Source organism: Cajanus cajan, chromosome 8, assembly GCF_000230855.2.
Source record: "Cajanus cajan strain Asha chromosome 8, NIPB_CcT2T_4, whole genome shotgun sequence".
Lineage (NCBI taxonomy): Eukaryota > Viridiplantae > Streptophyta > Magnoliopsida > Fabales > Fabaceae > Cajanus > Cajanus cajan.
The window spans coordinates 24,749,217-24,765,389 of NC_138524.1; the positions used below are offsets into that span (position 1 = coordinate 24,749,217).

At 30.6% G+C, this 16,173-nt stretch overlaps 1 protein-coding gene across 1 annotated transcript; it reads left to right on the top strand.

Moving 5' to 3' along the window:
- Positions 1-13,217: 13,217 nt before the first annotated feature.
- On the top strand, positions 13,218-14,419 carry LOC145950342 (zinc finger BED domain-containing protein RICESLEEPER 2-like). Its single transcript, XM_083061432.1, has 2 exons — positions 13,218-13,464; positions 13,734-14,419. Exons 1-2 carry the CDS (start codon positions 13,218-13,220, stop codon positions 14,417-14,419), a joined length of 933 nt encoding a protein of 310 aa, XP_082917558.1.
- The last annotated feature ends 1,754 nt before the right edge of the window (positions 14,420-16,173 follow it).

A 16,173-nucleotide genomic window follows, 5' to 3' on the forward strand; every position in this document is an offset into this window, starting at 1 on the left:
GAAGAGTTGTACGTGGACTAACGAATCAGCCTTGGACACGTGTCTTAAAAAGGTGACGTGGCAAGAGTAGCCATTTTTGACTTGTTTCCTAACATTTAGCTAAGTCCAAATTTTTCAAACCAAGGCATTTTTTCGGATAGTATTTTACTCCGTTGCTTTTGATGAAGTAGAATTTTTTCATTTTAAAATACTTTTTATAATTTTGAATTATTTTTAAAATTACGGAAGGAAGGACCATCATATAAAATAAAATATATTAACTTATATTTGCAAAATTTTCTTAATTTTCAAAATTTTCTATTACATCAAATCTCGTAATACTATCATAGAAATTTGTGAATCCTAAATATTTATATTTATTATATGTAACTAAAATTTAAAATAAATTATATATAAATAAATATTATATTTTAATATATAAATTATATTTAATAATTAGATATTTTTAAGGATAAATTATATTTTAAATTTATGATAAATAATTTTATAAAATTATTTTTATTTATTGATAATTTATTTTAAAATTATTAAATAAATAATTTTGATAAATAAAAATCATATTAGATAAGAGCATCTCGTAAAAGAATTTTTTTTATAAATATTCTCTTTCGCACAAAATAATTATTTATATTTTATATATAATTTATATATAACTAAATTTATAATAAATTATATATGCATAAAAATATTATATTTAAATATAAAATTATATTTAAATTTATAATAAATATTTTATATTGTGACAATATAATTTTAAAAGATAAATAATTTATTTTTAAAATATTTAAATTTGTTTTATAAATAGATATGATAAATAAAAAATTGAATTAATTAAAAAGTTGAAAGTATGTCTAAAAATCTTGTAGTTGAAGAAATTTTTTTAAAAATACTTTCACGTAATGTTTAATATATAAACGTGGATATATAAATTAGATTTTATATTGTGATAAAAAAATTATTTTTAATTATTGATAATTTATCTTTAAATTATAAAAATAATTATAAATAAATATAATAAGTTAATTTTGAAGCAAATGAGATATTAGAAAATTTTCTAAAAATTTTCTCATTAAAGAGAAACTCCTAAAAACATTTTTCCTAAAAAAAGTATAGGACTAGTATTTTAATCTCGATAAAGCACATACATTCTTATTGTATATAATATAGTTAAAATTTATAATAAATTATATATAAAATAAATATTATGTTTGAATATATAAATTATATTTAAGATTAGTATAGATAAATATTTTTTAAACATATACATTATATTTTAAATTTATGATAAATAATTTGTACTGTAATAAAAAATTTATTTTATTTATTGATATTTTATTTTAAAATATTAATATTTAATTCATAAATAATTGTGATAAATAAAAATCGACTTAGATAAGAAATTAAAAAAAAATTAAAAAACTCTCTCATTAAAAAAATTATAAAAACACTCTCATAAAAAATAAAAATTCCTTTTTAATATATAGGAGTTGATTGATAAAGAATTCTTGAAAATTCTCTTGTTAATTTTTTTTTCTTCTAAATATACTATTACACAAGATATTTATTCGTGTTTAATATATAGGATAAATATATAAATTAAATTTTATATTTATGTTATATAATATTAAATTTTAATTTATAAATAAGTATGATGAATGAAATTTGAAAAATATTATAAGTTAAAAAAATCTTTAAAAATTATATTGTTAGAAATGAGTCTTTAGAATGTGCGTTTTTGCTTAAGATATAAAGGTTATTTATTTTAAATTTATTAAAATTTAATTTATAATCTAGCATTTTAATATATTTTTTATATATAATTAAAATTTATAATAAATTATATGTATAAATAAATATTATATTTGAATATATAAATTATATTTTAAAAATAAATATTTTTAAACATATAAATTACATTTTTTAATTAATGATAAATAATTTATATTGTAGTAAAAAAATTATTTTATTTATTGATAATTTATTTTAACATATTAATATTTAATTCATAAATAATTATGATAAATAAAAAATAAATTAGATAAGAAGTTAAAAAAATTTCTACGAACTCTCTCATTAAAGAAAAATTCCTAAAAACATTCTGCATAAGATAACAATTTATGTTAAATATAAAGGGATTGAAGAGTTTATTACTTAATATGACAAATAAAATTTGAAATAGATAAGTGGTTAGACAAATTCCTAAAAACTCTTTTGTTAGGGCATCTCTAATGCAAAGTGTGATGACATGTCACATGAAATTGTTTAAAAATAAGTAATAACTCTAAAATAAGTAACATTGAGAGCATAAACCACTATTATAAATTAAAAAATATTATTTATTATGTTTAATAAATTAATATTTAATTATAACAATTACATTAATTTCTTAGATTGTCAAAAGTGAAGTATAAATAAACAAAATTATAAAAATATGGATTGTTTATAAGATTTTACCATTGGGACAAAATTTGTAAAAATGTAGTGGGAGTTGTTTAAGAATGATGTAGCATGATGGATTCCATTTAAAGTAAAACAAGATACACCACAAACACCCAACATTGGAAATGCTCTTAGAGAGAAGCTCTAAAAAATGTTCTTGCTCAAGAAAGACATTCGTTGATCTATATCATTTCATGTATTAATCTATGTCATTAAGTATATTGATTTGGTGGTCATTGGGGTCTAGTTACATCTTATATTAATGACTAAAGTTGCGATGGTTCCATTATTAATACATGAGATGGACCAAATTGTAAGAATGGAAGTCCAAAGTTAAATAACTTACATATGAGTGTATAAAGAATTGAAATATACTTGTTAGAATATGTTGCCCAAGTGATTGTTAGAATTTTATATTTCAATAGTTATTGTGCGCTAATATTATAAGTAATTATATTGCTATTTATCATTAGTGACTATATTTTCTATGGCCAAATTAAGTGAGTTCATTAGACTACTGAATTAATTGATATGGACTTAAAGGAGCAATGTTGATGTTGGCCCATTAAGAGATAATGGGAACCCTTTTATAAAAGTTGACGTTGATGTTGGCCCATTAAGTTAATATACTATAAAAAAAAAATTATGGTCCACAATATACCAAACTTTGGGCTTAAACCTTCATTGATTTTCTTTTGATCATCACCCAAAAAGTTTTATACCAATAGAGACATTCATGTGCTTAACATGTGTTCCTTTTCTTGTTTTAAGGATGATACCAAGAATTCTCCTTACATAGACCCACCGCTAGGAAGACTTTTGTTACAAGAGATCTTATGATTGAATCTTAAATCCACCACCAATTCCATCATACTCACTAGCTAATCACATGATCGAAACCATCAACTTTGATACCATTTGTTGTACAATAAGGGTTCAGACACATCTTTACATTAGTATGATATTGTCCATTTTGGGTTTAAACTCTCATTAATTTGCATGGGACAAAATACATTGAAAAGTCTTATGCTGATTTGTGGGGACAATTGTCGATCCTGAAGGTAGCTTGCATCTTAGAGAAGGCTACTCGTGAAGGTTCCAACTAGTGAAGGGTTCTAACCACTAAGGAGTTGTATGAAGTATCACCGTGTGAAGTGAAACTACTGAGATGACAAATCTAAGGGGTGTTTTAAAGCATAAAAACCTATATATATTAGTAAAAAGGCCTAACGTATAATTCTTCTATCTAAAATACAAAAGTCTCTCAAATAACCTTTGTCATTGTTAGGCCAACTCTATTGATTTTGTTTTGGTCATCATCCAAAATGTCTCACATTAATGGTGACATTTGTGTGCTTATAAACCCATTTTTCTTCTTTTGTTTAACGATATGAAACTTTATTTGTATTGCCAATTAATATAACTGAATTAGTAACTCTTATATTTGAGCATAATTGATAATAAGAATAATCTTCAACTGCCTCCTCTACCATCCTAATATCATACAATCAAAATTAACAATGACCCAAATGTTAAAATTAATATCATCCTAGCCTTAGCCTCAAAATGAAAACTCTTGGATGCATAATCTAATGATCCTTATTTTTTTTTTGTACAATCATCAACGTATTAATAATGCCCATGATGTGATACTAATAACTTAAAGAACTCCTCTAACCAAGCATGCAGTCAAATACCAAAGCATTTATCCAAATCACATGTTCATTATCTATAATTTGCGGTATTTGTGTCGTTATTTCATCAAACTATTCTTGAACCCATGACACATTGCCATTGAAAAAAGTTTCTACCTCCTAAACTAAAGTATCCCTATCAAAGTAACTTTGATTGAAAATACTCTTTTTTCTATAAAGTTTTGGTTTGATGATGTATATGCCACCTCTCTTCAACCCTTCCAACATAATCTTGGTTTATTTTCTGAATAACCTTCTCTTTCACCATAAAGGAAACATTGTTGGAATTGTCCTATTCCACCATCTCTCTTTTGTTCCATGCACAACTTTTTTTTTTTTCCATTCACGAAATAAATATTATAACAAAAAAGGAAAAAAAAAGTGAGATACAATAGCCAAATCAACACATAGAAGCCTAAAGGCTAAATTGCACTTTTGCTCCTACTATTTTAGTCAATCTACAATTTTGATCCCTTTAGTTTAAAATAAAGGCATTTAGTCCCTCTTATTTTAAAAATATGGAAGTTTGGTTCTCCCGTCAAATTGTCTTCTATTAATTATTAAGTTTTAACGTTTACACATACTTAAGTGGAATGACATTTAATAACAACATTTGGAAATAAAAGAAACTAAAAAAAAATGAAAATATTTTTTAATAAAATAAATATCAATCACTAGTTAAAATAGATACAAATAAGGATATTTCATATATTATTTTCTTAATTTTATTCTTATATATCACGTCATTAAATATCACGTTACATAAGTGGTGATAGGTTACCAAAAGATGTCAAAATATAATGATCAATGAACATTAAATTGATGTTATGACCAAAATTCTGTATTTTAAAAAATATGAGGATTAAATGTCTCTATTTTAAAATAAAGGAACCAAAATCGGGGATTAACAAAAATAAAGAAACCAAAATTACAATTTAACCTTAAAATTAAGTTTTCTCCACCCCTATGTATACCCTTATACGTGACAAAAGGAGAGCTAAAAAGGAGTCTTTGTTGGTTGGAGAATGGTTGGAAAATAAGTATTTGAAAGCTTTCGGAGCCTTGTGTTGAAGGAAAGTGATGATTTTTTTTTGGTAATATTTAGTTTTTAGATAGATTTACTTCTTATTTAAAATAACTAATTTAATACTTAAGTATATCTTTTTCTTCTCTACAAATAAATCATTTTTTCTTTTTTTAATCCATATAAATTATTTTTTTCTTTCATAGTTTTAATGCCTAAATATTATATTGTTTTTATTTTTAGTCTTGAAATTTTTTTTTGTTAGTCTTGGTTGAAGTGATACTTTTGATGATATGACATATTGTAAATATGTGTATTACAAAAGGTATAAAATCTCATATTGGCTAATACTATTATTTGTTGGGGAGTGGTTTATACATCAAATTGTGATATAGGAATACAAAGTATACCAAATGGACCTTAGGGTATTGGAAACTGACACACTCATCAACATTTGGAGATACTAAGTTGACACCCTTAAATGCTTATACACTCGTGAAGACCTAAACATATTCGTTCAACACCCTTAGACGCTGATACACTCAACAACGCCAAGGGATACTAGTTTGACATCCTTGGATGCCAATATACTTGTAGAAATTTGACCATGTTCATTCGACACCCTCAAATGCTAAATACTCAAACAACATTAGAGGATACTCATTCAACATCCTCAGATGTCGATATACATGTAGAGATCAAAGCATGTTCATTTGGCACCCTCGAACATTGAATACTCAAACAACACACGGGGATACTCATTCGACATCTTCATATGTCGATACATCTTTGAAAATCATTTAGTGTGGTCGTTCGACATCCTCAAACACCGACTCCTTTTGTTGCTAAACATAACAAATAGTTGATTATTATATGTAAAGGTAATTAAGATAATTAGGCCTAATAATAGTAAAATGTGTATTATAATGTATTACCTAATTGGTAACCCCAAACTAAGGTCCATTAGAATTTGGGCCCAACACATTATTAAAAATAGTATCATATATTGAGGTAAATTCATTGTTCACAATTTATATTCGCATTTATTACATTGAGTGAGTTACTTACTTGAGCTTCGGAGTGCCTTTTGTAGGTAACAAGGTGACCGATTTTGAGTGAAGAGTAGAAAAGGCATTAAAGAAAGAGAGTAGAAAGTATCTCAGATAGGTACATTTTGGCATCCCATTATAGGACCTGAGATTTAATTGAAGGCCTTAGTTCATTGCTCTACGTGTTAAGTGCATGAAGAATTACAATGTTGACAAGGAAGAATGTCGACCTATGTCAACCTACACTAGATGAGAATCATATAGAGGTAGATGACAAGATTGATCTCTTAGACGTTGTCTGATTGTTAAGAGAAGAAATGTTGGCGATGTGATGGATGCACAAGAAGGATGTCCAAGAACTCTTGAATCTTAGGCACGAGAATATATAGTTGAGAGTTTACAACTAAACATGGAAATTGTCAGGGCAAACAAACCAAGAAGCATCCTCTTACCATGCTTCTTCCTAAATGTCAGTATATACCAATCAAGCTCTAAAACCTTTAACCACTAATATGGTAACAAGATCCTACTAGCACCCTTTTACTTGAAGAATTATGGAAGCTCTCTTGTTATAAAATTGGAAAAGTCTCCCCTTCGAGAAGTATGATAGGTTATTCGACCCGAATCAACACCTTGATGTATACCTTACCCGTGTCACATTGTCAACCCAAGATGATGTAGCCCCATGTTGTATTTTCCCTACATCTTTCAAGGGTAGAGCCTTTAGTTGTTTCACTCGGCTCTCGATCGAGTTGGTGGAATCTTTCAATGACCTAGGCTCCATGTTTACCATTCAAATTCGCTACAAGTAAACCTTATTAAGTAACCTCCTTCATTTTTACTAACCACGAGTAAACCCTAAACCTTTAGCAAGGAAGAAAAAACATTCTATTTGGTCCTTCATGGATCGATTTAATAAAGTTACTATGGAAATCAAAAACTTAAGCCCATCAATGGCTATGGATCAATTGAACACGATGTTGAAGAAGGGACTATTTGTTGATAAACTTTGCAATAAAACCCCATAATAAATGATTAAACTTAAAAGAAGAGCCAAGAAGTTTATGTAGATGGAGGAGCTAGTGAAGAGTGACAACTAAGCTAAGATTAAGAGCCACCAACAAACAAAAAAGGAGAGAGAATTCTTTGGCAAAGGAAAAAGCATCAACGTCCTAGAAGCTACCCCTTGCAGTCCTTGGTATGCAAGCTATACTACCTTAAATACCAGTTGAGCTATTAGAATAAGCTCTCGCCTTCGAGGTGTTGAATATGCCAAAGAGAGTGAATGCTCCACCTTATGCTGATCCCTCCAAATCTTGCCAATATAACAAAAAGAAGGGACATTCAACTAAGGAATGCATAACTTTGAGAGACAAGATCAAGGATCTTATTAAGTAGAGACATCTAAAACACTACACCAGTCGATACTTATCACATTAGGGTCAAAAGCGATCATTATCCATCATTAACTTGTCAAGGGGGAAAAAATGGAAGCAAAATGACAATAGGAGAGAATGAGATCAGAGTCGCTCTAGAGAGAGGAGAAAAGAACCTTGTGATGAACCCTACAATCAACCTATAGGGGTTATAAACATCATAGCTAAGGGGTTTGTTAGGAGAAGTACGACACCTTTGGCTAGGTGAAGACATATTTAGGCAATCCAATCAATGAAATGATGGAAACTAAAAGATTACCCAAGATGCCTGCAATCACCTTCACAAACAAAGAATTCCAAGGAGTTGACCTTATCCAAAACGACTTGATGGTCATCAGTGTTGAGATTGGTAATTGTGTCATCCTTCTTGATTAGGGAAGTTGAATAGATATCTTATATTGAAACACTTTAAAGCATATGGATATCCCAGAAGAAGACCTACAACCTTATGATGAGCCCTTCGTAGGTTTCTTCGAGGAAAGGGTCACCACCTGAGGGTGCATTGACCTTTACACATGATTTGGTTACGATTAGGGTTACAATAGAACAATTAAGGTCAAGTATATTTTTGTACTTGCAAATACTTCTTAAAATATCCTTCTTAGTAGACCTTCTATTAACACCCTAGGGGTCATAGTCTCAACGTCCTATCAAGCTAGAAGTCCTCCTCCTAATCAGATAAAATCATCATTGTTCACGTGGACCAAAAAATTGCTAGAGAATGTTATATAGCAAGTTTGAAGATCAAACCTTTGGGAGAAAAAACCCTTAGAGAACTGAGGGATATTAGCCTCGTAAGCCCAAATTCCATCGAGCCACTAAAGTTAGATCCCAACATTGGAGAGGAAGATAAAATAAATCCAAATGAAGAAACCCTACCACTACAAATCAACATAAATACATCACAAGTCACTTTTCTTGGGTCTCATCTCAATGATCTTGATTGGGATCATGTTCAATGCACCATAATTGAAAACATTGACTTGTTCATTTGGTTAGTTTCCAACATGCCTGGTATAAACCTTAAGTTTCATTATCATCATTTTTTTGCATGTCGAGAGATATGGTCAGTAGCCTAGAAAAAGAGGAAAATGAATGAAGAAATAAGAAAAATATTTGAGGTTGAGGTAAATGAGTTGTTAAAGGCCAAGTTCATCCAAGAGATAATGTTCAACACATGGCTTGTAAATATGGTGATGGTGAGAAAGCTGAATGAGAAATGAAGAATGTGCTCCGATTACACAAACCTTAACAAGGCTTTCCAAGGATGCTTACCCTCTTTCAAACATTGATAGACTAGTTGATAGTGTGGTCAAGCACCAAATCTTTAGATTTTTGGATACCTATTCAGGATATAAGCAGGTAAAAATGCACCTATGGGATGAGGAGAAAACTCCCTTTATAATTGAAACGACTAAGTTTTGCTACAAAGTCATGCCTTTTGGCATGAAGAATGTTGGTGCAACTTATCAATGACTGATGGTTAAAGTTTTCAACAATCTGATTGGCCAAATTATGGAAGTATATGTAGATGGAATGGTCATCAAATCCGATAATATCACCTAACACATCTATAATTTGAAGGAAGTTTTTTAGTAGCTCAAAGGTATGACATACGCCTCAACCCAAAAAAATGTGTTTTTTTTTAAGTTTTCAATGCAAACTCCTTATTGTATTAGATTTCTTCACCAAGTGCATTGAGGCCAAACCTTTAGTCATCATCTTGGCTTAGAGTGTACAAAATTTCTTGAAAGAATATTGTCACACACTTCAAAATCCCAAACATCATTATCACTGATAACAACCTCCAGTTCATAAATATAAATTTCAATGAATTTCTCTAGGGCATAAGTATTAAGCATCAATTCATGTTAGTAGAACACTCATAGTCAAATGGACAGGTTGATTAAAAAAAGGTAACTTTAATAAAATTACACAAGAGATTCATAATTGTGACAGGAGCCTGGTTGAATAACTACCTCAAATTTTGTGGGCCTATACAATCCACTATGAAAGAAACCCCTTTTTGACTAACTTATGCAATTGATGCAATGTTGTAGGTGGAGGTCAGATAACCACTTTTTGACGACTTTATTTCCAAGAATAGCATAATGGGCAAGAGTTAAAGGTTGAGCTTGACTTGGAAAAGTAAAATCGGGAGCAAGCATGGATAATAGCTTAAGCCTACAAGCAAAGGACAACGAGAAGATTCAACTCCAAGTTGAGGCCTAGAGATTTTTAAGAAGGTGACCTGGTGTGGAGTCTAAGGAGAAGCACAAAAGGATTCCAAAGAAGGAAAAATTGCAACAAATTGGGATGGTCCCTTTCACGTTCAACAAAACTCAAGAATGAGGCTTACAAACTATAAGAACTCTCAAGCAAGACCATTTGAGAACATAGAACTCTACCCATATGAAAATGTATTATAGTTTATTTATATGTATAATGTACTTTTTTCCTCACTCAATCGTTTTTCCTAAAACATTATAAAAGGGTTTTGGTTGAAGAGGATTTTAACGAGGAACTTCAAAATATTTAATGAAAAAAATAACATGACTTGCTTCATTCTACTACACCTTACATTTTCATCCTTCGATATTTTTTATTTTACAAGGTTTCCGTCTTGAGTCTCTACTCAGCCAAGGATGTACCTTCAACATGATTGTAAATTATTACAAGGTTTCCCTCCTTATTCTTTACTCTACTAAGGATGTACCTTTGATGTTCTTTTCACTTAAACTATTACGAGGTTTTCCTCCTGAGTCACCATTCATCCAAGGATGTACCTTTGGTTGAATGCTCACTTAAATTCTCATAAAGGCTTCCTTCTTGAGTGATGGAAGAAAGTAGAAGGAGTGATTGTTGTTCTCTTCTAATCTCCATCTTCAAAGTCCTTTCTTCTCTTGAGGTCTCCAAACATCAATGGTGGAAGCAACATACCAAGCTTCAAAGCTTGAGAAGCAACAATAGAGGTTTGGTTCTTCCTTGAAGAGGAAGAAGCTTGAGGAACCAAGCACAAAAGAGGAATTCCTTTCTGGAAGTTCTTAAGGAGAAGAAATTCTCCACAGTTTTGAGGACTCTTGGAGGAGAGAATTTTAAGAAAATTATGATTTCATTAATCCAAAAGTGATTAAAAATGCTAAGGAAAGGAATATATAGAAGGAGGTAGCTTGTGGAGCAAGCTAAGCTTAACTATGGTTCAAGAGAACCATGGTTGGCTTAGCTTGACCGTCCACCTTGGTTTGTGAGGCTTGTGAAGCAAGCTTCTAACTTAGTAGCTTGGGAAGCAAGCTAAGTTAGAAGCTTGTAGCACAAGCTTCCCAAAGACACCAAAGGGAAGAAGCAAATCCGGCCATGGTTGGGGAGGGGTGGCCTTGGGCTTGTTTTCTCCATTTGTCCAATCCAAATAATTTGGAATTGGTTTAGTTAGGTTCAGCCAATGATGGTGAGACCTAGATAAATCAATTCCTTGAAAAATATGGAGCAAAACAAGTCCAATATGTAAAAAATTGGCCTAGGCCCAACTCTGGCCCATTTGCTAGTTACACCCTCATGCCTTGCTAATTGTCACCCCACTTCTACTATTAAAAAATGTAAAATGAGTGACCTTGAATACAAGGTGAAATGGAGCAAAAATCTCCAAAGAACCTACTCTAAATACACAATAGAATAGTCTATAAAAAGGAAACAAAGTGCCTCACAAATACAAAAGCAAAAAGATACCTATACAAGGAAAATTATGTACAAAAGAACTAGGCCTTCTCTTCAAGATATGGTGGTCCACATGAAGATTACCTTGGGCTTAGAAAGCCCATTAACCTTCAAGCTATCCAATCCCTCTTGTATGCTCCTGGTTATAGCTCTAGTGATTGGGCCCTTGGCTCGTGGTCCATCATCTTCTTAAGCCTCTAGTCGACAAAGAGCGCACCTATTGCGTGACTTAGAAAAATTGTAACAAGTATGCACAATTAATATAAATGTTAAAGCAAATGAGAAAAAAACTTCATTCATCACCAAAACTGGGAAAGTCACTATCAGCCTAACATATAACTACAATGCTTAAAAATGAATAATAAGAAATCAAAGTCAAAAAGACCTAGTTGGCTACCATAGAGCTAGTTTTGAGACAACAGATTGACCACATCATTTTCTTCATCGTCATGGCTCTTAACATGATCATCCTCAACTTTAAGGTTTGTTTCATCCTCATCTTGGTCGAAAACATTTTCTTCTTACAAAGGGGCCTTTGCATCTGGCATGGCTCCTAGCGGTATCTTGACAAATGACATGAATGTCCCTTTACAAAAATCATGCCCCATATCTAAGGGTGGGCATATGGACTTGAGTCTATGGACCGGTCCGTAAGTTCACGGACTTCACGGATAACAAACCCATTTTTTTTAATTCGCGTAGTCATAGGAACTTTCTAGGTCCAGCCTGTTAAGTCCGCAGACTTTGTGGATTTAATCCGCAAGCCTGCAGACTACCTGTTTCAATGTAAACACCTAAAAACCTAATTCATAATTAATTCCTTCATTATTCCTTTTATCCTTGCTGCCTTGCATGTGTTTTGCACTGCCCCTTCATAATATCCGTTTTTGCTTGTGTTGTCCTCACGACCTCACTCCTGCCTTCTCATGCTCCCTGGTTCATGGTTGGCAACTTTTACGAATCCACCACAGGACCCTTACAATTACTTGTGCTCCCTGGTTCGTAGCTGCAGCTTTTGTGGTGATCTTTGATTCTCCGTCGTGCCACTACTACACATTCCTCTTTTATATTCTAATCATTCTTCTTGTTGTGCATTGTCTGTAACCGTGGTTCTTGTTACACACTCTGTTTGCCAATAGGTAAATTTATTAAACTTTTTTTTACTTCTCTTTTTACTTAGGGTGTGAAGAAATAGGATACTGGAAGGAGTAGGAAATAAATCATTTGTATTATTTGTTTGAATTAAAATTCATCATGGAAGAGGAATACGATTTTTTTTTAATTACTGATTCATGTTAAATCCCAATAAGTAACACATTGAATAAATAAGTTTCAATCAGAAATGGTACCTATAGAGGAAAAGTTAGTCACGAGTAATTGTGGTTATGCTTAAAAGATACATAAAAAGAAAATATTAGCTACAATTAGTTGTGATAATGCACAAAAAGGTTATATTTATTTTCTTTCATTACACCTCGTAAAACTAGTCTTAGGTCCAAAAGTGTAATTAATAAAACCCAACATTACAATAACAAAAACAATGACACCTTTAGTGAAAATTGAAACATGAGTCAGAATGAATCATCCTATATTTTCTCTCAATATTAAATCATAGTGAAGAGTTTAATTATTGAATTGTGGTTAATTATTTTAGCTTGTCAACATATTCCAACTTTAATTATTTCACTTATATGATTTTAATTATTTCAGCACAATAAGAAAATTTTGGTTTAATAATTTCAACTTTAATTATTGCGCTATGAAATCTTTTGAGGATTTGTTAGATGAAAGTGTTGAGGTTAATGATGATGTAGAGTAGAATAACATTTCAGCTAATGAAGAAGATGAACTTGGTGAGTCTAAAATGCTAGTTAAAAGGTGTAAGAATCTTTCATCTTCTATGTGGAGTTACTTTGACAAACCTATTAAACATATTGATGGGAAAATGAATGCTAAATGCAAGTATTTTAAGAAAGACCTTGTGGGTGGTGGGAGTCTCATTGGAACTTCAACTTTAATTCGTCACATGAAAAGATGTGAGAATAGGCCAAAAACATTTGTTGATTTCGATGTTGGGAAACTAGTTCTTGATCATTTTGGGAAAATAAGGAGTAGAATAATTGATTAAAATGTGTTAAATGACATGATATCTATGATGTTAATAGAACATGATCTCCCAAACTCTTTTGTAGAACGTAAGAGATTTAGAGAGTTAATACAATATTCGCATCCTCATGCTAAGATACCTTCTAGGCATGTTGCCACTTCAAATATAAACAAAATGTATGAGTGTGAAAAAAGAAAAAATTGAAACTAGTGTTGTCTAAACTTCCTGGTAGAATAAACTTAACTTCAGATGTGTGGACTTCTTGTACTACAGAGGGTTATATTTCATTGACGGCATACTATGTTGATCAAAATTGGAAGTTGCATAGGAAAATGCTTAATTTCTCTCATTTTCCTCCTCCACATTCTGGGTGTGAAATGGCTAAAATCATATATGATTTCTTGGAAGATTGGGGGATTGAGAGAAAAATATTTTCATTAACTTTGGATAATGCTTCTTCCAATAATGACAAAATGCAAGATTATTTGAAGGAAAAACTTCTTTTGCAAAATGATGGTTTATTGTGTTGTGAATTTTTTCATATTCGATGTGTTGCTCACATTTTAAATCTTATAGTTCAAGAAGGGTTGAAAGTTTCTGGTCGGGCTATTCATAAAATTAGAGAAAGCATCAAGTGTGTTAAGGGGTCAGAGGGAAGAATGAGGTCTTTTAAAGCTTGCATTGCTAAAGTTAGTGGTATTAATACAAAGATGGGTTTGTGTTTAGATGTTGTTACTTGGTGGAATTTAACCTTTTTGATGCTTGAGAGAGCACTTTTGTATCGACGTGCTTTTACTAGTCTTGCATTTGAAGATAAAAGCTATTTGAATTGTCCTACTAATGAAGAATGGGATAGAGGAGAAAAAATGTGTGAATTTTTGCATCCATTCTATCAAATCACTGAATTGATATCTGATTCTTCTTATCCCACATCTAATTTGTATTTCATGCAAGTGTGAAAAATTGAATGCTTGTTGATTAAAAATATTTCAAATAAAGATGAGATGATTAGAGTCATGACAAGTGAAATGAGAGGGAAATTTGATAAATATTGGAGTGAATATTGCATTGTGCTTTCCTTTGGATGCATTTTAGATCCTCGTTTTAAGTTTGAATTTTTGAAGTTTTGTTATTCAAAGCTTGGTCTTGATCCAATAGCTTGTCAAGAAAAGTTGAAAATTGTGAAGCACAAATTATATACTCTATATAATGAATATGTTAAGTTGTATTCAAAAGAAACAACTTCCAATGTTGGTTCATCACAAGAGATTCCATCAATTAGTAGTTTTGCTAAAGGAAACTCATCAACATCACAGTGACTTATATAGTGAATGTAAGTTATACTTTTCTTTATTCCTTTTATGTTATTTACTTTTTTAATTAACTTTGACTATTTTTTTTATTTACTTGTACTTACTATTTTTTTATGGAAATAATTTAGGAGTTTATACAATATGAAAATGATAATTTGTCACATATGGGTAAATCTCAATTGGACACATATCTAGAGGAGCAAAAACTTTCTTCTTAATATCACCCAAATTTAGATCTTTTGCAATATTGGATGGAGAATAAAGTTAGGTTTCCAGAACTTGCATTAATGGCATGTGACATTTTAAGCATTCAAATAACAAATGTTGCTTCAGAATTGGCATTTAGTATTGGTTCACGAGTGCTCAATATATATTTAACTTTACTTCTTGCCAAAAATGTTCAAGCATTAATATGTACTAGGAATTGGAAATTAGGATTTGATTGGCATGGTAAATATTTAAATTATCTTCATAGATGTTTCAATAAATTATTTACCATTTTAACTAGCTTACTTTTAACCAATATTATGGCTTATGATGTTGTGATGATTTGTAGGAAAAGAAGATGAAAATGAAGAGATAGAGAATGATGATCAACCTACATCAAGTATGGACTCAAATGTTATTATTGGAGATGCTTGATTATATTTGATAGATGTATTTGGACTTACAAATGTTTTATGTTTGTTTTTAAGATATTAATTAAGACTTTGATGTTTTAAGGTATTTCGACTTTGATGTATTTGGACTTACAAATGTTTTATATTTGTTTGGTTATGTATTAGGATTTTTAAAGTTTTAAGGTAGTAAGACTTTAATATTTGGTTAATAGTTGGTATGCTTAGACTTTAAATTTTAAAGGCATCGAGACTAATATTTCTATTAGAATGTGTAAAATTTGTTATTTAAGACTTTGATTTATTATTTACAATATTTGATGTTATTGTTAGAAGTATATTTATATCATTTTATATGTAATTTTTTCCCTCATGTTTTCATAGGTTAAATAAAGGAAAAGAAATTCAAAATCTCATTGAATGTGTTAATATTCATTTAAAAAATCTAGATTTAATTGGGCTTGTGGACTAGTCTATTTATCCTCGAGTTTCACGGGCTAGATATAGACTTCAAAATTTGAATCCATTTATTTTGTGGGCCGAATAAATCTAGCTCGTTAAAGATGTGGATTTCACAGACCGGACCTTAAATGAACCGGACCGGTTCGCATACCCACCCTTACCCATATCAAACCCAAAATCGTTCAACAGATTATAGAAGTATTTCACTTGCCGAAAGACCTAGTTGAAATTGACCTCATGTTGATACATGATGCTCTATTTTCTATACCCTTAATAGGTCGCAAGATCCAAACAAGCTCGATTGGCCTCTTCTCCACTTTG